The sequence below is a fragment of the Leucoraja erinacea genome, chromosome 20 (genome assembly GCF_028641065.1).
Source record: "Leucoraja erinacea ecotype New England chromosome 20, Leri_hhj_1, whole genome shotgun sequence".
Classification (NCBI taxonomy): domain Eukaryota; kingdom Metazoa; phylum Chordata; class Chondrichthyes; order Rajiformes; family Rajidae; genus Leucoraja; species Leucoraja erinaceus.
Genome location: NC_073396.1, coordinates 13,265,722 through 13,289,025, shown reverse-complemented (window position 1 = coordinate 13,289,025; position 23,304 = coordinate 13,265,722). Strand labels below are relative to the sequence as shown.

Genomic DNA, 23,304 nt, shown 5'->3' with positions numbered 1-23,304 from the left:
GCATAAATGCTCTCAACCATCGATTCTAGAAAAGTTTCATGCATGAGAAATCTTTGTACTTTAAGTGAGGTACTATTTGCCATGATGTACAAAATTGCTGCAGTAAGCCATTTAACTAATTGATGCAGATATTCAAAAGTGTTTAATTGTCTATACTGAAATGGAACAATTAAATTCTTACCTGCAGCAAAATAACAGGTCTGTAAACATCGTACTCCGTAGATAACATAATAAACAAAGTTCAATTTAAAAAAAAAACATATTATCAAAAGCCTGAAGTCCCTAGCGCAACCAATACAGTTTGAAGTTTAGTTGGTGATAGTAATGCTTAATAGCCTGATAGTTGTTGAGACGAAGCTGTTCCTGAACCTGAAAGCTGCAGTTTTCAGACACCTATACCTTCTTCCCAATGGCAGGAGTGAAATGAGAGAGTGGCCAGAGTGGTGTGGATCCTTGATGCTGGCTGGCATTTTGATGCAGCACCCACTATTGATCCCTTCGATAATGAGGAAGTCAGTACCTATGATGGACTGGACAGTATCCACCACGTTTTGTAGCCTCCATTCCTAGACGCTCGAGTTACACACAGCCTTGAGGTGCCCCTGTGCTGATGGTTATCAGGAAGAACTGTTGCCAATCTGTTCCAATTGTGTTTTGTTGATAAAGAAGTTGAGTATCCAGTTACAAAGGGATGCCCAGAGACCCAGTCCCCTGAGCTTGGTTAGAAGTTGAATACAGAGTTGGATCAGTGAGCAACAACCTGACATATCTGGTTTTATTGTCCAAGTCTTATCTCTATAATGAAAGGGTTTGGACACGCTAGAGGCAGGAAACATGTTCCCGATGTTGGGGGAGTCCAGAACCAGGGGCCACAGTTTAAGAATAAGGAGTAAGCCATGTAGAACGGAGACGAGGAAACACTTTTTCTCACAGAGAGTGGTGAGTGTGGAATTCTCTGCCTCAGAGGGCGGTGGAGGCCGATTCTCTGAATGCTTTCAAGAGAGAGCTAGATAGGGCTCTTAAAGATAGCGGAGTCGGGGGATATGGGGAGAAGGCAGGAACGGGGTACTGATTGGGATGATCAGCCATGATCACATTGAATGGCGGTGCTGACTCGAAGGGCCAAATGGCCCACTCCTGCACCTATTGTCTATTGAAATGCTATTGTTTACTTCTTGCACTACAATGCATTTGTTTTGTTTTCTAATTTATGTTTTACACTAATGTCTTTTTTTTGCCATCTTATGGAAATTTAAAGTAATTTATGTATAATTTGATTGTGTGTTTGTCTGAGTGCATGTGACTGCTTTTGCAAGCAAGATTTTTCCTTGTACCTGTACCTCATCATACTTCTGCATATGACTAACTCGACTTGTCTTGTATGGTCCAGGCAATGGATGTTAGGATGCTCATTTTGTCACGTGAGTTTGCAAAACGGGTCCAATTCTGCCTTTAGCAGATATCTGCATCTCCTTTTGTGGAGTAGAATACAGATGCTGGATGATTATCATCTACTGTTGAACCTTTTATGAAGGTTCGCTTCAAACTGATTCATTATTAATTCTAGTTGGGTGTCCCTCCCAGTTGGACAGGAGCTAAGGTACTTTTCATTAATGTCCAGCTTTAAAAATGAGTCAAACCATCTGATCTCTCTTATAAACTCTTACAAATTTTAGACATTTACATAAATCATTATTATACCTGGATGAGAGAGAAGTAATTAGGCTAAGGAGAACAAGGCAAACTCTTTGGTTTATTTTTCTCCATTTTAAAATTAATTAGGCTGAATAATGCAAATGGCAAGTGTAATATACTCTAAATAGAAAAAGCAAATAGGCAATGCAGCACCCTAATTTGTTTTGAAACAGTTAAGAATTACTAAGCAGAGACTTGTCTTTGTTAGACTTGTGTTAACTGGTTGAACCATAGTCAAGATACTAAAAAAACAAACAAGTTATGATTAAACTATTTGGTGCTGTACTCTCTATGTTGAATAGTTACTGCACTTATAGTTTCCATGGCACAGAGTATCCACAAAGATAATCAAAATGGTGAAAAAACACAGATGCTGTAAATCTGGAATGAAAACACAATGCTGTAAATCTGAAATTAAAATGCAATGCTGGAAATATACACTAAAACATAAAATACTGGAAATCTGAAATTAAAACATAAAATGCTGGAAATACTTGACTCAGCAGTGCCTGTGATAAGAGAAAAGAACAGTTATGGTTCAGGTCAATAACCTTATTGCCAATTCTATCTTGGTGTGATCAGAAAGACTTTAGTAGAACAATGAAAGTAAAATATCTGTGACCAATTGAAAAGATGGCTTGGATTGCATTCTTCTGTAATTATCTTTTAAGGCCAGTGATGCTATTTGATCACAGTTTAATAAATGAAAAGTTACAGAATTCCCTTGATACTGCTGTGTAATAACTTGCTGTGGTTCTAAAAATTACTTGTACTGAGGATCTTGTACAGCAGGTGACATGGATCCAAACTGACACTGTGAAAGAAAATGGCTTTATATATTTATTGGGATGTCTGTCATTCTCAGTCACTTCAAGATGATATTTGTGCCATTTTGTCACTGAGAAGGGGCACAAATATCATATTGAAGTGACTGGGAATTACATTATTGTTCCTGTCCTATATTTCCAACAATTATTGTATTTGAGTGGAACTTGAAACATTAGTTGGAAGTTGATATAGATTGGCAGTAATGGGAAGTCTTTTCCTAAATGCCACAAAATCACTTTCAGTCAGCAGTTCTGGAGCAAAGCATACAGGTAAACATTGATGTATCCATTCCGATTCAGAGCAATTTATAAACCTCCATGCATTAATACTTGCTGTTTACGGGAGGGTTTAATGTATTTTTAATATAGTCTGAAATCCCCATATTTCATATGTATAATGGCTTTCTAGTTTCACAAGCATTTGTTCTGGTTATTAGCTTTGAAAATGGGATTATTAGATCTGCTTTCCTCCTTGCACTATCTTGATTCTTTTCCACTGGCACCATAAAGATGTGAAAGCGAAACTCTGACATTCTATTTAAAAAGTTTTCCCATACAGCTTGAACTAAATGTATGTACATGCTGCTCATATTAGTTGCAACCAGTAACAAGACTGCTACAGTTATCTAAAAGGATATTTTCTGCGTCCCAAAAGCTGAGTTTGAACAAGATGTTTAAGAATGATGGACAAAATTGAGTTATTTCTTTTTAATTACTTTGCAAAAATTTCTATACAACTGATTTCACTTTTTTATTATGGGGTGTTGTGTGTAGATTGATGATAGATAAAAAAATAATTTAATCCATTTTAGAATAAGGCTGTTGCGTAACAAAATGTGGAAAAAGTGAAGGGGTCTGAATACTTTATGATGCACTGTATGTATAGACTTTACAAGTTCCTATTTTTATTAACTTGGGAGAGTACTTATAAAAAAAAAATTTTTTAAAACAACCTGTTTTTAAAAGTGGTATAGTACCTCTGGTGTAGTTGCACACAAGAGCAGCTTTTTACAAGCTAGTATTTGAAAGGTTAAAGTAAGGGTAATCCTGTAAGTAGATTACACAGAGCTTTTCCTGTTTTCTAGTTATGTCAAATCATGTCTGGTGTCTCCAGTAATAAACAGAAAATGTATTGTGGTCAAGGCAGTGTCCAAATTAGCTTTTTCTGTTTTGAAGGGATAGAGTGCAAGAAAAGGAGGGACAGTTGATGGAAGAAAGGAAAAAGAGAAAAGACGACAAGAAGAAAAAGGAAGCCGCTCTGAAGAAGGTATTTACCGTGTGCCTCTTTTCGAATAGCTGCATAATAAAATCAGATTATCCAGAACGTGTTCAAGACTTTACAAAATACAAACGTTTAAATGTGGAGAAGTGAGTGAAGTATGGGAATTCCCTACACTAGAATACTTTCATTATTGGAAACCTAGTAAATTTGTACATGGAGTATTCAACACATTCAAGAGATTTTGAATTATACTTTACTTCCAGTGCTTTCTCAAATAGCGATTACGGAGTAACAAAGTCTAACGCTACTGCTTAACCACTTTTGGATGAGAAGATCTGTTTTTCTGTAGGATACTTGAATATATTCAGTTTCATTTGGGAGGAAATAAAGTTTAATGGGAATGTTTTAGTCAATTTATCACTTGAAGCTCCATGAATGGTGGAATAAGAAGACCTAGTTGATGTATTAATGGTCACATCAGGATCACACTGCATCTTTTACTATAACTCTTTATTTATTGAATTTGTAGTGTCAACAACATCCTAATTAGTATTGGGTAATTCTAGGTGCTGAGTAATGTGGATATGGTATTTATTAAATCCCATATCTGTTCTTTTGTTCTTGTGTATCAATTGGTTGTGCTGCATAGATTTTATGCATTGTATTGACTTTCTAATATTTAAAAAATAACTAAAATTAAATGTATTTATCTGCTTTAATTTTAAATGGAAGCTTTCTTATTTTGACATGATTTTTTGTTTTTGTTTCAGGCAATTGAACAAAAAAGCAAAGGTGAGACTTGTTCATTGTTTCCTGTTAGCTTTTGCACCAATGTCCTGCCATTCAGCTTGATTTCCTGGATACATGGGGTTAACATTATCTGTGATTGGGTAAGCTTTCACTTTATTGGCACTTAGGGTTCATGGCCAATTGCTGACCTGTTTGCAGTTAGAGAGTATTAGGAAATAAACAGGCAGATGACACAGTAAAGTTGGGAGTAATATTTCACCTTTAAAACTGGTACAATGTTTTAAAGTAAAAATATGAATACATGTTTTCAATCTTTTCCCCAATGAAACCTAAATAAAATTAAGACACCAGTACTTTAAATCTATACATGGTTTGTAATGAAAAGACTGCAGCATATGTTATTTATATATCTGTACGGTGTACCTCAGCGTTGCAGCTATTTGGATAATGGAAAGGAACCCTGATATAATTTGCAGAACACTACCCAAAAATTTCAGGTGCAGAACAATTCACTCTCAAAATTTATGTGAACAAACAGTAAATACCATTTGTTTTATACCAACGCAGCCTACCCAGATGAGAGTCACGATACAGGCCATTTTCTCAGAATGCAGCCTTCCTCTGTAATGCAGGGGTTGCTTTATAGTAAGAAGTGAATTATTTTTATTTGTCACATAGCAATATGTTGGCATAGGAATTGTAGCATACTTTGAATAAAGGTTTATTGGTTTAAAACAATTAATTTTTGTTCAAACTATTCCTCTTCATTTATTAAAAAATAAATAAAAAATCTAACCATTTCTGAATATCCAGCAAAATCCAGCATGTGTTTGCCCTCGGGGTGCAGCAGACATTCCTTTCACATAAACCAGATGTGTTGGAGTAAATCCATTGATTGCAGTGATAGTCATGATTTTAATAGTCTAACAGCCAATCCTGAGCCAGTAGTTAATAGAAATCATGCCATTTGCTGTACTTCTTGATTGATCATTCTTCAATCAAGAACAGAGGCAGTAATGTTAAAAAAAAAAGTCTCTGTCAGTATAGCTGAATGCAGCAAGGCTTGTTTCTGTATTTATCAGTTGGAAGATTTTACTTTTACAAAATCCCCCTCTGGACTGGCAACAATATTTTCTGATGATCTCTCAGCATTTACTGAGGATCAGATATAAGGAAACTTCCTGGATCGCTCTCTGAATTGGAAAAGACCCACACCATCCTGGCCACACACTCGTCTCCCTGCTACCTTCAGGTAGAAGGTACAGGAGCCTAAAGACTGCAACAACCAGGTTCAGGAATAGCTACTTCTCCACAGCCATCAGGCTATTAAACCTGGCTTGGACAAAACTCTGATTATTAATAACCCATTATCTGTTATTTGCACTTTATCAGTTTATTTATTCATGTGTGTATATATTTATATTATGGTATATGGACAAACTTATCTGTTTTGTAGTAAATGCCTACTATGTTCTGTGTGCTGAGGCAAAGCAAGAATTTCATTGTCCTATACAGGGACACATGACAATATACTCACTTGAACTTGATGTGTTAAGTTGTTATGGATAGAGAACTGATTGGCAGACAGGAAGCAAAGAGTAGGAATTAACGGGTACTTTTCAGAATGGCAGGCAGTGATTAGTGGGGTGCCACAAGGCTCGGGCTGGGACCCCAGTTATTTACAATATATATTAACGATTTAGACGAGGGAATTAAATGTTATATTTCCAGGTTTGACACAAAGCTGGGTGGCAGTGTGAGCTGCGATGAGGATGCAGGGTGACTTGGATAGGTTGGGTGAGTGGGCAGATGCAGTATAATGTGGATAAATGTGAGGTTATCTGAAGATCAAACAGTATTGCTTGGCACATGTATCTGGCTGACACCTTATTCCGTGCTCCCAGGAGGTCGAACGCCCAGCACACAAGAGAAATAGACACTTTTGACGTGATGGCAATTGATTTCACTCATCCTACACATCTGGATACGTTGGTGGTTCACACGACAGAAGATGCCACCCTGCAGATGCTCGCCTCAGTCATCAATCACGGATGGCCTGGCAATCAGCAATACTGTTTGATCAACACTTTGGTGACAAGAACAGGAAGGCAGATTATTATCTGAATGCTGTCAGATTAGAAAAAGGGGAGGTGCAACGAGACCTCGGTCTGCTTGTACATCAGTCACTGAAAGTACGCATGCAGGTACAGCAGGCAGTGAAGAACGCTAATGGCAAGTTAGCCTTCATTGCAAGAGGATTTGTGTTTAGGAGCAAGGAGGTCCTACTGCAGTTGTACAAGGCCCCGGTGAGACAGCACCTGGAGTATTGTGTGCAATTTTGGTCTCATAATTTGAGGGAGGACATTATTACTACTGAGGGAGTGCAGTGTAGTTCCTGGATTGGCGGGACTGACATATAATTAAAGAAAGGGTCGAGGGGGTTTGTATTCACTGGAATTTAGAAGGATGAGAAACAAAAAAATCCTAAAATGATTGGACAGGCTGGATGCAGGTAAAAATGTCCTTGTGTTGGGGGAGTCCAGAACCAGGGGTCACAGTTTAAGAATAAGGGGTAGGCTGTTTAGGACTGACATGAGGACAATTTTCTTCACCCAGAGAGTTGTGAATCTGTGGAATTCTCTGCCACAGAAGTCAGTGGAGGCATGCAAGGTCAACTGAGGGAAGGGAGGAGGCAGGGTAGTTTTTGAGGCAGAGCAGCGAAGGGGGTTATTTTGTAGAGGTTGCATAGAATTGGAGAATTAAACTTCATACTATTGGGTTGCAAGCTACCCAAGCAGAATATAAGATGCTGATCCTCCAGTTTGTGCGTGGCTATACTCTGGCAATAGCGGATGCCCAGGGCATAATGAGTAGCAGCCAAGAGTTCCCACGGGCCCCGGCAGACAGAGTGCAAATGTTTGCTGTTGCGGCGTTCTGGCTTTCGGCGGCGGCCTGGAGCTGATGCAGTGGGGCTCGTAGCTGAGACTGCGGGACCTGGAGCTGGGGCGGCTGCCCGGAGCGGGGGCGGCGGCGGCCCGGAGCGGAGACTGCGGCGGCCCAGAGCGAAGACTGCAGGGCCCGGAGCTGGGGCGGCGACCCGGAGCTGATGCTGTGGCGGGCCGTCTCGGAGCGGAGACGGCGTTCCGGCTTTCGGCGGCGGCGACATCACCACGGAGGTCCGCTGGACTGGAGAGCGACATCTTCGGCCTGGATTGATTGCCTCAGCGCGGAGGGAAGAAACGGAGATTAAGACTTTGCCTCCATCACAGTGAGGATGTGCTTGGTGAACTCACTGTGGTGGATGTTTAATTTGTGTTTATTGTATGTTTTGTTATTATTGATTCTGTGTATGACTGCAGGCAACATAATTTCGTTCAGACCGAAAGGTCTGAATGACAATAAAGGATCTATCTATCTACTTTGTATGCCTAATTGTTGTTTATCTTAAATAATCTACTGTCAGGACATTGCAAACATATCACACCAGCTAACATTCATTTGTTATATCTTAATGTATTTTGTTGAATTATATTTATTTTCAAGTCGTTTTCTTTGAGGCTGGAATCCTATCAGCAAGAATTATTGAAAAATCTGAATTTTAATCGGCTAAAGAAACGTATACATGTTTAGAGATATTTACTTTCAAATTGTTTGCCTTGGAGGTAACTATTTACAAAAAAGTAGGCTTAACAGGACTGGATGTTAGAGGCATAATGCTGTATACCAGAATGTCTTGGGATTTTTTTGTTCACGTACTGGCATTTATTGCCCATCGTAATTGGCCATGAGCTGAAGAGCTGTTTAAGAGTCAGCAACATTGAGTATGTAGCAATGTAACAAAATTTTGAGATTTAAAAAATCAAGTCTGCCATTTATCCCATCAGATAAAGCATAAAATGAAGTTTAATTTGACACCTAATTCACTTTCATATCTTCAGTGTTAAAAAAGTTATGGTCGTTTTCATACCTGGAAATTAGCATCTTGTTCCCTATTGCTTTTCCATTGACTTAACTCAAAAGCTGTAATCGACGATAGTCAAAACCCCATAACTTTCTTAAAAATTAAGAGAACTGAAATAAATTTTCAATTATAGATTGAAGCATTCTGAAACAAATATGAAACAATCTTACTTGGATGACCTGAAATTAAAGCATATAATTAGTTAGTTACCTAATTGTAGCTAATTACAAAATTCAATTACTAGATCTAAACATCTATCCATTTCTTAAGAAAAGATTAACATTTTTAAATAGCCTGTGTCCAAATAACATTCACAGAAGAATTCACAATATAACATGATTTTTAAATCCCATTGTCATGAATCTATAGGCCAAATTAATGGCCATTTTAATCATCTTGCGAGTGGGATTATGTGGAACGCGATCGATTGGAATGTTGCGGTGAATTTAAACCCCATATCAGCTGTCCCCATCTTGGAGATTTGTCAGGATCGTAAATCTGCAGAGTTGTGCACACAGCTGACAATTTCCTCCATGTATTCATTGTTTTCTCGGGTTACATCATGTCGAGAGGCGCTCATATAGTCTCCAGCTAAACACAAAAGCTGGAGTAACTCAGCGGTACAGTCAGCATCTCTGGAGAGAAGGAATGGGTGACGTATCGGGTCGAGACCAGATTGGTTAGGGATAAAGGAAACGAGAGATATTGATGGTGATGTGGGGAGATAAAGACCAGTGAATGAAAGATATGCAAAAAAGTAACGATGACAAAGGAAACAGGCCATTGTAAGCTGTTTGTAGGATGAAAATGAGAAGCTAATGCCACTTTGGTGGGAGAGGGATACAGAGAGAGAATGCCGGGGCTACCTGTAGTTAGAGAAATCAATAGTCATACCACTGGGCTATAAGCTGCCCAAGCGAAATATGAGATGCTGTTCCTCCAGTTTGCGTTTAGCCTCACTCTGACAATGAACGAGACAGAGGCCAGAAAGGTCTGTGTAGGAATGGGAAGGAGAATTAAAGTGTACAACAACCGGGAGATCAGGGCTGGTTCAGGAGGGCCGAGCGAAGGTATTCCGGGAAATGATCGCCCAGTCTGCGTTTGGTCTCGCTGATGTATGAGAGTCCACATCTTGAAAAACGGATACAGTTGACGAGGTTGGTAGAGGTGCAAGTGAACCTCTGCCTAACCTGAAAGGATTGTCGGGGTCCTTGGACAGAGTCGAGGGAGGAGATATAGCGAGAGGTGTTGCATCTTCTGGGGTTGCAGGTGACCGTCACCCATTTCTTCTCTTAAGGGATGCAGCCTGTCCCGCTGAGTTACTCCAGCTTTTTGTGTTTATTTTCGGTTGAAACCAGCATCTGCAGTTCCTTCTTACACATAGTCTCCAGCTATCTTGATATTGTATTTCCATCAAATCTCCAGCTATCTTGAAGCATATCTCTCATCACCAAGCTCCATAACCTGGACCTCTTTCTTTGCTTTATGATCCCTGATTTCCTCATCTGCAGACATCAATCAGTGCAGATCAGTAACAACATCTTCTCACTGCCCATCAGCCTCAACACTGCATACTTAGCCAAAGTCATGTGTAAAGGGAGAAGAGCATGGGGCTAAGTACAGCTCCAATGCCATCTATAATTTCTCTGATGATACCACTGTGGTCTTCTAAATCATCAGTGACAAATCAGCATACAGTAGAGAGAGAAAACACCTGGTAGTGGTACCACAACAACCTTTTGCTTAACGTCAGCAAGACCAAGGAGAACTGATCATTGAAGTCTGGAGATCACGTGCCACTTTTAATTGCTGGATGGGTGGTGGAGAGAGTTAACAGTTTAAATTCATGGGGCTAACATCTCAGATGACCCCCTGGGCACAGCACAGATGTAGACACAAAGGTTGGTTATTGCGAACCGAGTGGAGGTGTTGGGCGAAGCGATCGTCAAGCCTACGCTTGGTCTCGCCGATTTGGAGCAGCTGTCACCTAGAGCAGCGGATGCAATAGATAAGGTTGGAGGAGGAGCAGGAGAACCTCTGCCGCACCTGGAAAGACTGCTTGGATCCTCGAATGGAGTCTAAGGGGGAGGTAAAACGACAAGTGTAGCATTTCCTGCGGTTGCAAGGGAAAGTGCCAGAAGAGGGGGTGGTTTGGGTGGGAAGGGACGAATTGACCATGGAGTTACGGATGGACGGTCTCTGCGAAAAGCAGACAGGGGAGGAGATGGGAAGAGGTGGCCAGTGGTGGGATCCCGTTGGAGGTGCGAAAATGTCAGGATTATTTGTTATATGGACGGCTGGTAGGGTGGAAGGTGCGGACAAGGGGTACTCTGCCCTTGTTACGTGTGGGGGGGGGGGGGGTGAGAGGAGGGTTACGGGGTATAGAAGAGACCCTGGTGAGAGCCTCATCTATAGTAGAAGAGGGGAACCCCCTTTCCTTGAAGAATGAGGACGTCTCCGATGCTCTGGTGTGGAACACATCATCCTGGGTGCAGATGCGGCGTAGACTGAGGAATTGGGAGTAGGGGATGGAGTCCTTACAGGAAGCAGAGTGGGAAGAAGTGTAGTCCAGATAGCCATGAGAGTCAGTGGGTTAATAGTAGATGTCGGTCACTAGTCTATCCCCTGTGATGGATATAGTGAAGTCTAGAAATGGTAGGGAAATGTCAGAAATGGTCCAGGAGTATTTGACTGCTGGATGGAAATTAGTGGTGAAATGGATGAAGTCAGTGAGTTGTGTGTGGGTGCAGGAGGTAGCACCAGTACAGTCGTTATAGAAAGCAAAAAATCTGCAGATGATGGAGGTACTCACCTGGTTGGTTAGCATCTCTGGAGAGAGAAAAGCAATGTTAACATTTCGGGTCAATGACCTTTTCAACATAATTTTCAGCCTGCACTTTCTTTTGAGCTAAGAGTTTATCCAGTTCTGTCGTAACTGAGACACTCACTCCAGCTCTGTATAGTAGTTGTTTGTGGCCTATAAAAGGGAAAGCAAACATTTTGTCTTTGTGAATCCTTGTATTGGCAATAGAAGGCACAGTAGAGTACATTGTTCACTCATGCTCAAAGATAGCGAGAGGAAATTCTGCAGAATTAAGGAAGAAAAACGTGCCCATTCTGAAGTGTAAAAGACAAATGGAAGATGAGTTAGTTACAGTATTTAAAAGTACTATTAACACCGTTTTCTGTAAATTTCTGTTTCTTTGACTTCATTTTGCCTCCTCTACCCTTCTGTACTCAATTAAAATAAACTCAGCATTTATGAGATTGCTGAATATTCAAAAACATCCTTGTGTTGCTTTTAAGGAACAGAATTTCTCTGTGCATTTAACCCAAAACGTGAAGATTATATTTGTGTGTTATGTTAGTGCAATAAATTGTACTCTTCAAATTTTGATTATTCATTGTCAGCCCAATCCTTGGGTGTAATTAAATTTGCAATGGGTGGCTTCACAAGTGGTCAACATTATATTTAGCAAGTGGATGGGCTATCAATGCCAAGATGAGGTCCAATTTAGCTATTGCTCACTGTTGACTTTAACTAATCTTACTGATGTCAAAGACAACTGCCATTACCGTATTTGCCGGCGTTGAGAAGTTCCTTCAGGGTAGGTACGTGTAGTGCTGCTGAGCAGGAATTTCCAGGATTTTAACCCAGTGGCAATGAAAGACTGGCGAGATGTAAAGAGACTGCAGATGCTGGAATATTGAACGGCTGTGACCTGAAACATCTGTTTCATTTTCTTCCATGGACGCTGTGTGATCTGCTGAGTTACTTCAGCAGCTTGACCTCGGTTTAGTTTGGAGATTCTGATACAGGCCCTTAGGCCCACTGAATCCACACTGACCAACAACTACCCATACACTACACACACGACAGTTCTTTCACATGAGACGGAGGTTCACTTTCATATTCTCTGCCCTCATCTACTGCATCTGTTCTCAGAATGGACTACTACACATTGGCGAGACCAAGCACTGACTGGGCGATCGTTATGTTGAACACCTACGCTCAGTCCGCCTTGGGCTCCGTGATCTCCCGGTTGCTAAGTATTTTAACTCTCCTTCCTATTCCCATGCTGACCTTTCTGCCCTCGGTCTCTTCCCCGGTCAAAGTGAGGCCACACTCAAATTGGAGGTACAGCAACTAATATTTTGCCCGGGCAGGTTACACCCAGCAATGAGTGTTGATTCCTCTAATTTCAAGTAATTCATGCATTCCCTCTCTCTCTGTCCCTCCTCGCCCTAGTCATCCTACTAGTTTTACTGTTCGCATCCCCTCCTCCACAGCCAATAATAAACCATTGTGGATTATTTGGGCATCTGTGACGGCTCATATTTGTTCTGTACCTTTTCATACCTTTAGTTTCCCTCTCCCCTGACTCTCAGTCTGAAGAAGGGCCTCAACCAAAAACATTCCTGTCATGGCAACTGACGTCATATTGAAATGTATCACGTGTTTCTATGGGTCCGACAGTCGCCTATTCCTTTTCTCCAGAGATGTTTCCTGACCTACTGAGTTACTCCAGCTTTTTGTCTCTAGTGGATGATCTTGTTGAATATGAGAATTTGATAAGTTAACTTGCAAGCAGATGCAATAGTTTTTCTCCAACTATATTGCCCATAACAACATTTCTTATAGGCCTGACAATCTTTGTTTGGCCCTCATTGTTCCTGGGCCAACGTCTTGAGCCATGACAAATATAAGAAATGCACAGTGAAGGCTTGAGGGAGAGGATAAGAAATCTGAAGACTGACTGCAGAGCTGCAGTCTGGAAACTGTTGCATACAGTGTATTCGAAATGTATTCAGACCCCTTCAACTTTTCCACATTTTGTTACGTTATAGCCTTATTCTAAAATGGATTATATTATTTTTTTTATCATCAATCTACACACAATACCCCATAATAAAAGCGAAAACAGGTGTTTAGAAATGTTTGCACTGTAATTAAAAAGAAATAACTGAAATATTACATTTACATTAGTATTCAGACCCTTTACTCAGTACTTTGTTGAGGCAGCGATTACAGCCTCAAGTTTTCTTGGGTTTGACGCCACAAGCTTGGCAAACCTGTATTTGGGTAATTCCTCCCATTCTTCTCTGCAGATCCTCTCAAGCTCTGTCAGATTGAATGGGGAGTGTCGATGCACAGCTATTTTCAGGTCCCTCCAGAGATGTTCGATCGGGCTCAAGTCGGGGCTCTGGCTGGGTCACTCAAGGACATTCACAGACTTGCCACGAAACCACTCCTGCATTGTCTTGGCTGTGTGCTCAGGGTCGTTGTGATGTTGGAAGGTGAACCTCCGCCCCAGTCTGAGGTCCAGAACGCTCTGGAGCAGGTTTTCATGAAGGATCTCTCTGTACTTTGCTCCGTTCATCTTTCCCTCGACCCTGACGTCTCTCAGTTCCTGCTGCTGAAAAACATCCCCACAGCATGATGCGGTATGATATTGGCCAGGTGATGTGCAGTGTCTGGTTTCCACCAGACGTGACGTTTGGCACATTCAGGCCAAAGAGTTCAATCTTGGTTTCATCAAACCGGAGAATCTTGTTTCTCATGGTCTGAGAGTCCTTTAGGCGCATTTTGGCAAACTCCAAGAGGGCTGTCATGTGCCTTACGGAGTAGTGGCTTCCGTCTGACCAATCCACCATAAAGGCCTGATTGGTGGAGTGCTGCAGATATTGGTGTCCTTTTGGAAGGTTCTCTCATCTCCACAGAGAAACTCTGGAGCTTTGTCAGAGTGACCATCGGGTTCTTGGTCACCTCCCTCTCCCAGGGCCTTCCCCGATTGCTCAGTTTGGTTGGGCGGCCAGCACTATGAAGAGTCCTGGTGGTTCCAAAGTTCTTCCAGTTAAGAATAATGGAGCCCACTGTGCTCTTCGGGACCTGCAATGCTGCAGAAATTGTTTTATACCCTTTCCCAGATCTGTGTCTCGACAGAATCCTGTCTTTGAGGTCTACGGACAATTCCTTCATCTTCATGGCTTGGTTTTTGCTCTGACATGCACAGTCAACTGTGGGACCTTATATAGACAGGTGTGTGCCTTTCCAAATCATGTCCAATCAATTTAATTTACCACTAGTGGACTCCAATCAAGTTGTAGAAACATCTCACAATAATCAATAGAAGCAAGATGAACCTAAGCTCAATTTTGAGTGTTATAGCAAAGGGTCTGAATACTTATGTAAATGTGATATTTCAGTTATTTCTTTTTAATTGCTTTACAAAAATTTCTAAACGCTTGTTTTCACTTCTTAAATCTGGGGTATTGTGTGTAGATTGATGATTTAAAAAAATGAATTTAATCCATTTTAAAATAAGACTGTAGCATAACAAAATGGAAAAAAAGTGAATACTTTCTGAATGCACTGTATCATAGTGACTGATCTCAGTTTCAGGCTTGTGCTGTTAAGTTTTGGTTGGCTGAAGTTTTCTCATCTGCCTTTGATTTACTCTAACCGAAAAGGAAGTTGTTACACGTGGGATAACGCAGCTCAACATTGGGGCCCTTATTCTGGAAGAGTTGGCAAGCAGCCCTCTTTTATAACAGTATCTTTTATAAGGGTAATGTGACAACATGCTTCTCCATTTTGAATTTGTACTTGGAGGGGGGGGGGGGGGGGGGGGGAGAATTGCCATCTGTTTGTTGGCAGCGTCTCTGGCTATCATGTCATGGTCAGGCCTCTCCTAATTCCACACTTCTTTCTCTCACTCCACCCCCAATATCTGAAAATGTGACTCTGTCCAAGTTAATTGTAGGTCAAGCTCTAATTAAATTATTTTATTTTCTGTGCGTGTATATCCAATTATCAGAAGAATGTGTAATGGCTAGCCAAAATGTAATTGAATTTCATCTCTGAGGTGCCTAAAATAGTGCCGTGGGGAAGAGAGGAGAAATAAATATAACAGCCACTTGATCAGTAAGACTTTTTAAATAATTTGCAGCTTGAATATTGAATTGTTGATGTTTAAGCTGTTTATTTTAGCAAACTTTAGAGAGAAGTGTATTTTAAAAGCACAAAGTAGTAGCTGTAAGTGGAGGCTCCTGATGTGTTCTTGCTAATCAAGTTGATTCGACCTGTTGCAGGTATCAAAATGGGTGACAACAATGAAGCTTTATACACCACCAAAAGTCTCCTTAAATATCTGAACAATTTGAATGAAATATTTTAGCTATTAAATGTATGTGAACTGTTTTTGAACTGTGCTTTGTAGCTATGTAAAAACGGACAAAATCCTTTGTCTTTAAAGGGTTTGGTTGTTAACAGCACTGAATAAAGAACCAGAGTTCACTTGGAGTTATAATTGGAATTATAATTAAATATTTAATCCATTATCCCTGAAACATGCTTCAGGTGTTACGTTCTGCACTGGAATACACCAGCCTTTTTGCTTCATCAGAAAAAATACATTGATTGGTTTCCTAAATGTGTTGAAAGTAGATTGCTTAAAATGATTGTATCTAAAGTATAATACATAATTGAAGTGAAACTTTAAATTTAAAGTAAATTTCAACCTGTGTGCCTGCTCGTGGTCTGCTTTTAATTCTACTTTCTAGAATCTGTTCATAGGCTCAGCTTACTTTTACCTAGATCAACATGTTGCCCTTTGGGCTATGAAAGAATGAATGAACAACTTAATGATATGTAATTAAAGAGTAGCATTAAGAAGTAATTAGTGAATTTTGGGAGTGGCTTCTAAAATACACCCTTATGATAACGGAACCAGGAATGAAAATTAAAAAAAATATCTGCAGATGCTGGTAGTGAAACAAAAACAAATGCTGGAAACTTAACAGGTTACCTAACATCTAAGGAGAAATAAAATCAATGTCCCTGTCGAGAGACTTTATAGGAATTGGAAAAGTGGATTTTTTTTTTAATTAGACGGGATGGGTGAAGGAATGAATAGTACAGTCTCAACAAAATAATTGCATTGCATCTTTTTGTTTAAACTCTTCCTTGTGGCATAATTGGGATATAATGCCTTGGGTTTCCTTCCTCTTTACTGTGGCAATGGAGTCCTTGATATAATACTACCATCGCTTTACATTCACTCCCATTGTCATTAGTCTGAAGGTTCTGCACTTGGGAAAGTGGAAGTGTAATTCCTACCCTTTTTACAATCAGAACATTACAACACAAGGGCAGGTCCTTCGACCCATAATGTCCGTACTGAACATGTTGGGTTAAATTAATCGCCTCTGCCTGCTCATGATACATATCCCTGTATGTCCACGTGTCGATCTAAAAGTCTACGCCGTTATAGTCTCTGCCTCCATCCCTGGTAGAGCTTTCCAAGCATCCACCTCTCTGAAAAAGCGTGTGTCTTCAAAATGTTGCCCCTATCACCTTAAAGCTATGTGCTTTGGTCTTTGACATTTCCACCATGGTTCTGACTGACTACCCAATCTATGCCTCTCTTAATTCAATATACTTCTATTGTGTATCCCCTCAGCTTTTTATGCTGCAGAGAAAATAACACAAGTCCAACACTCTTCCAAGCAACATTCTGGCATACCTCTTCTCTATCCTCTCCACCCTCATGTTCTAGTCATAACAACATCATTTCCCACTCACGTCATCCCTCTGACAACTGTACATCTGCTCGGTTTTCTCATTCATGTGCTGAATTAGCTAAAACCCTCCCAGCCAGCAGTGTCCGACTTCCCCAATAGAAATTGGGCATATACAGGTTTATCTGTAGCATATCCAATTTGTACATATCCCATCTTACCCAGAAATGGTTCCAGTGATCCAGAAATCTAAAGCTTTCCCTCCTACACCATCTCTTAGACATTCATCTAATCTATCCTCATACTTTGGCACTAACATGGGGCACTTTAAGTAATCTAACTGTGATAATAATATTAATGATTCCTAGCACCTTCTGCAGATGTCTTCCCGATTGCAAGAAACATCTAGAATTCCTACTTAGAACATAGAACATAGAAAAAAGGTGCAGGAGTAGGCCATTCGTCCCTTCCAGCCACACAGCCATTCAATATGATCATGGCTGATCATCCAAAATCAGCTATTTCCCCATATCCACTTGCTTCAAACCATGCATCAAAATGGATTGTCTTGTTCTGAATTTTGTTCTCTTAATGTTGGCCATGACATTCTGCTTAAATGAAAAACACATCTACTCTCCTTCCTGCACCTCGATTCTCTCTGCAGCCTGGGACATTAAATTGCCAGTCCTGTCCCTCCACAGCCATGTTTTTGTAATGGCTCTAATATCCTAGTCCCATGTACCTCTCCATGCTCTGAGTTCATTTGCCAAGCTAGTCAGGACTCTTGCATTGAAATAAACACAATTTAATCCCACAGTCTTTCCTCGCTCCCTGCCGTACTCTTACTTGTCTACTGAACTTGTTGTCATTGACTCGTGTGTCAGCTTGCAGCAATGGCTATTTTGGATCCCATCCCACTGACAATTAAGTTTCAATCCTACCTAACAGCACTAGCAAATTTGCCCAACAGTATAATGGCCCCCTCCAGTTCAGATGCAACCTGACCTTCTGCCCCAGAGGAGATCTCAATGCTCCAAAAATCATAATCCCAACCCATTTATCTGTCCTACCCGTTGTTCCATTCCACATTAGCATTGGAAGAAAATAATCACTATCCTTGAGTTCTGCTTTTTAACCTTTCTCCTAGCTCCCGCAGGAGGGCATTCCGTTTTCTACTTGGGTAATTTGTGCCACTGAGCACAATGACTTCTGACTGCTCACCCTCCCCCTTGAGAATATTTTGAGCCGCTCAAAGACATTTGACCCTAGCACCACGGATGCAACACTTCATGATGGAGTCCAGTTTGTGGCCACAGAATCTTCAGTCTGTCCCCTAACTAATGAGTCTCCTATCTCAATCGTTCTGTCTCCCTGCCTTCACTCCCTCTCCATCCCATAGTTTATTTTGAAAATTCTAGTTGCTATGAAATTTTGCTTTTATTGTCTCACGCTTTCCAATAACCATTTGATCTCAAAGCATAGACTTGATTGTGATTAAAGTTGTTTTTTTCCTAATTCTGCCTTTCGTTTTAATGCAGTTTAATCATTTACGGAATGAAATAGGGTGTGTTTACACGCTTTGAAATGGGGAGGGCTGCATGCTTTGGTCCCTTCTGGACAAATGTTGCTGTTCTTTGAATTTGGAAATGTTCAGCATCACAGATGAACCAAGGGATTCTGCTGGTCTTGCTCTGCTCTATATTTCAAACTGTTAATACAGACACTGCCTACAAACAAGAGTAATTGGGATATAATCAACAGGATGTGTCATAGAATTTATTTTGAGGATGGGGTGGTGAACAAGAAAGGATGGATTGTTGTAAGGAAAAACTTGCAGTTTGCTTCCAGGTAATTAGTAATGTGTAGTATCCGCTGAACTGTCTGCTTTCAGCTGCCTTGTGCCTAGACAGCTGTTCTGCATGCTTGTCATTATTCACTCACCGTGAAATAGCAATAAACTAAGCCAGAGCCTTACCTGCCATTTTTCAGGGATCGGCTTACTGTGATGTGAATGATATTTTCTCTCTCCCTAAGAGTAATGCTGAGCCTTGTAGGTGTTTCAGTTTTTGCACTGAGCCCTAATGTAGGACAGGTCAGGTACAGGACCTTCGGGCCATAATGTCCATGCCAAGCATGATGCCAAGTAAAACTAACCTCCTCTGCCTACTTGTGATCCATATCGTTGCGCACCCTGCATATCCAAGTGCCTTATCTAAAAGCCTCTTAAATATAGATTGTAAGTACGGCCCTAGCTATGCATTCTGTTTCTGTAAGAAGCTGCTAGCGAGTTTGTCTACATCTGCAGTATCCTCACATGTCATGAAATAGAAGGATTTTATATACAGCTTTCAGTATAAGGTTCCAATGACAAATGGAATAAAATGAGCTTTTCAGTGCTTTCATGAATTTGAATTATTAAACTTTCTTTATTTGCTTGTGATGGAAACATTATCTTTCTGAAATATGTTTCTTGCCCTTCTCCAGTTTATCATCTAGAGTAGCGATGAACCAGATTTTAAAACATTAGACTATAGAAACATAGAAAATAGGTGCAGGAGCAGGCCATTCGGCCCTTCGAGCCTGCACCGTCATTCAATATGATCATGGCTGATCATCCAACTCGGTATCCTGTTCCTGCCTTCTCTCCATACCCCCTGATCCCTTTAGCCACAAGGGCCATATCTAACTCCCTCTTAAATATAGCCATATTTAGTAATATTTAGTAATATTATAATATTTTTGTAGCTTACAGGTACTATGACAGCACACTATGATACCTGTCTCTGAAAGGACGTCAACCCTTTCTCTCAATTGTTCTGTCTCTACCACATCTATTCTCAAGATGAGATTTTCCCCTCCAGGACAACGGAAATGTCATCTTTTGTGGTTTTCCTATTCTTTCCTGTTCCATTTTGAGTTCCTGGTCGCAAGCCATTTTAACTCCCCTCCATATTCCTCACTGACCAGTCTGTCCTCTGCCTCCTCCATTGCCGGGGTGAGGCCCTCTTTCTTGCCTCTTTATACCAGCTATGCTCCCTTTACATTCTTAGTCCTGATGTACGGTCTCATCCTGAAACATTGATCATCCCTCTGACTCCACAGATGCTGACTGACCAGTTGAGCTCCAGCAGTTTTTATGTGTTCATTCCAGCATCTGCATCTCTTGTATCTCAGTATTTTTAAGTAAAATCCTACTGCATGGGGAATCCACTATACGTGAATGTACGTAGTCTCCATTTATGTATCATGACATATATTTCCAATTTGCATTATTGGTTTTACTCTGATGGATATCTTCAGATTACAAATTAGTAATAATATTTTGAAACAAGTTATTTCATAGTGTTGCACTCTTAAATGTAATATTAAATCAACGTAAAGATAGCATACTGTTTTACTATAGGTGGAAATGTTTCTGCAATGGTTTTAGTAAATGCAAAAAAAGTTATTCTGGTGATCTTACAACCTCATCTGCACCATGTATGGATTAAAATTAACTGTGTGGGTTCCTGTGTCAGGTTCCACATTTTTAGTTGAGGTGGTGTGTTGTATTTTATATAAATAGATTTTTCTTTTTGCAAGATGCTGAAGTTTGACTGCATTTAAGGAGCCCATTCTTTACTGCCTGAAAACTAAACTCATAAAAAGGGAACCCTGGACATTCTATAGTATCTTTTTTTAATATAGAAAATCGCTCTTGACTTTTACCATCCATTGCTAATATTTTTCAGAAATTTGTGAATACTATTATTCAGATTCAGAATGAATACATGTACAAGCGTGAACATGTGTATTCATGTACATATATTCACATGTTTTAACCATTGTCATGAAGTAAATATTTAGTGATATATCCATGCAGTAGACATTAACATATTTTTTTCTTTCCCTCAAGTGCCAGCACCATCTAAGACCAGTCAAAGCCAGCTTCAGCCTGCCAACTCTAACAGCGGCACTTCCATAAATACCAGCAACAATAGCAATGCCAAGCGGGACCCAGCCAACACTCAGCAGCAAGCCTTGTCTCGATATCCTCCTCGTGAAGTACCGCCACGCTTTCGACACCAGGAGCAAAAGCAACTGCTGAAGAGGGGCCAGCAGCTACCATCAACAGCTGGGACTACAACATCGGTAATCACAAGCCAAACGGGAAGCAGTGCTGTTACTGTGCAGGCAGTGACCAACGGGCAGCTGCAATATAGCAGCAAACCATTGACAGGTAATCTACAACAGAATATGTACATAACAAGGCCTTCAACATAAAGGCAGAGTTTAAAATTCAGCACCATATTGCACCAAATTTGGTCAGTCGGATCATCTCGACCATGCTTGCTTATTGGAAATATAAAAGCAAAACAATACACAAGCATTAACTTGGAATTAAAAGTGAAATTATGTAATTGTTGCCCAATTGTGTGGAAATTAATGGAGAAAGAGTTACTATTTCCGAGTTAACGCCAAACTGTCAAAAAAAAAAGATGGAGACAAATCAATATTGAGGATACAGAGAAATGGGGAGGGGAGAAAGATTAAAAAAGGAAGTGGTATGTCAAAGTGGGAGGCAGAAATGCTGAATTTACAAAAGGAATGATAAAGTTTCACTTAATTGTACCAACAAACCCATGCTTCTAATTCCTTACCATTGCCCCTGAAAATACAATCGGAGAAGATGTCCCACTGCTCCTCTTACCCCCTCCCATATCTACAATCTGGTGCCATACACCATTTGAAGGTGAAATGGCAATTAATTTTAATCTAGTATACATTTTGTCTTGCTTACATTTCTCCACATTGAGGAGTCCAAACAAAGACTGCTTTGTGGGACATCTTCACTTTAAACGATAACTTTATTGAGAATAAAGGCAGTAAATAAATATTAGTTTCAGTTAAGTGCTTCCCCCCCCCCGTCCCCCCCCCAATGGCAGAAAAGGACATTTGTAGGAACAGTCTCCTTTACAATCTGGTTTGAACCCAACGAAGAAGGGTCTCGACCCGAAACGTCACCCATTCCTTCTCTCCAGAGATGCTGCCAGCATTCAGGCAAACTTTGGATGGGAGTTCTGTTGAGTGTCTTCTGGTGTCATTGTATTTTTCAATCAATTAAATTTCTGCAGACGAGAGCAACCATTATTCTGATATCTGCAAAGTGCATCTGCAGATTAGGTAGTTGGGATATTTTACTGTGGCTCAAATTTTAACATTGGTAAACTAAATCAGAGTCCCCCAAACTAACAGGGCTGCTGCAATGTTTGGCCTAGTGTTCTACAAGTGAGCATTTTGATAGGTGGACGTGGGTATGCTGTGTCACACAAGGTGTCATCTGCAGTTTTCCAACATTACAGAGAACAAAGAAGAGTTGGAGATAGGATAGGTGGGGTATTGAAGGGAGGATAGCATGTAAGTGGAAGATGAAGGGAGAATCAGGACTGATGACTACTTTGGAGGAGGCTGATGCAGGGATATACAGTAAGCGATGTTAAGTGGAGGCTGGCTGAGTCTCAGGAATTTGGACGAGGGTGGACACCAACGATATGGGGTGAATGGGAGGTGAGATGGGGGGTTGTCGTGAGGTTGTGATGACAATGATGGTAAGACCATGAATAATGACATAAAGTTAAAGTTTCCAATTACTTGAAGGAAAATGGATCCCTCATTATCCAACACTAACCTCCATAGGGTGGAGCCTTTAATTCCAAAGTAAACCTCATCACTGCAGTTAAAATTTGCTTGATTGTTATTGTGGGGGTTATATGGCATGGTAGAATTTTGCATAGGCATTCTCAGGCATTTTTTGTATATTGATACATGTCACTGTGCAGACCTCTCGACCTCTGAGTGCTATCATCTTTATGTGTTTGGAGATTCCCTCCAAGACAACTGGGATGCCTAGTTCTGGATGATTCTTTTTCCAAAACATTCACTGATAGTAGTTTACTGAGTAGTTTATTCCTTCTCTGGCTGATCAAAACATTGCTGATATGTTTTCTCCTGGCTCTCCTCCCTTGTACTCACACCCCCAACCACAGAAGGAAGTGTTCCAGATAAACAAATAGGGTGATTTCACGAAAGGTCACTGGACCGCAAAATTCAACTGGAGGTCATGCGTCACTTCCGGTACATGTTAGTGAATGGGAAAACACGCACTTTCACACCCGTTAAAAACATCGAAAACGGCCAGTGTTTGAGCTGCAATTTCCTGTGTCAGTCGGGGTGACCGTGAGGCACAGCTACCTAAATTTATAGTCCAAAAGAAAGATAGAAACTAAGGTAAATTCAAGAGGGAGCTGAAGGTGCAAAAACAGCGGAAGTGCTATCAATGCGTTTTGAAA

General features: G+C 40.6%; 1 protein-coding gene across 9 annotated transcripts in view; it reads left to right on the top strand.

Annotated features, from left to right (window-relative positions):
* LOC129706808 (trinucleotide repeat-containing gene 6A protein-like) overlaps positions 1 to 23,304 on the top strand; it is an 88,921-nt gene that overhangs the window by 24,183 nt on the left and 41,434 nt on the right. For all 9 annotated transcript variants that reach the window (XM_055651316.1, XM_055651312.1, XM_055651319.1 and 6 more), the window contains exons 3-5: positions 3,699 to 3,789; positions 4,515 to 4,536; positions 20,871 to 21,194. In XM_055651316.1, coding sequence (XP_055507291.1) covers positions 3,699 to 3,789; positions 4,515 to 4,536; positions 20,871 to 21,194 — 437 coding nt within the window. The remainder of the gene's footprint in view (positions 1 to 3,698; positions 3,790 to 4,514; positions 4,537 to 20,870; positions 21,195 to 23,304) is intronic.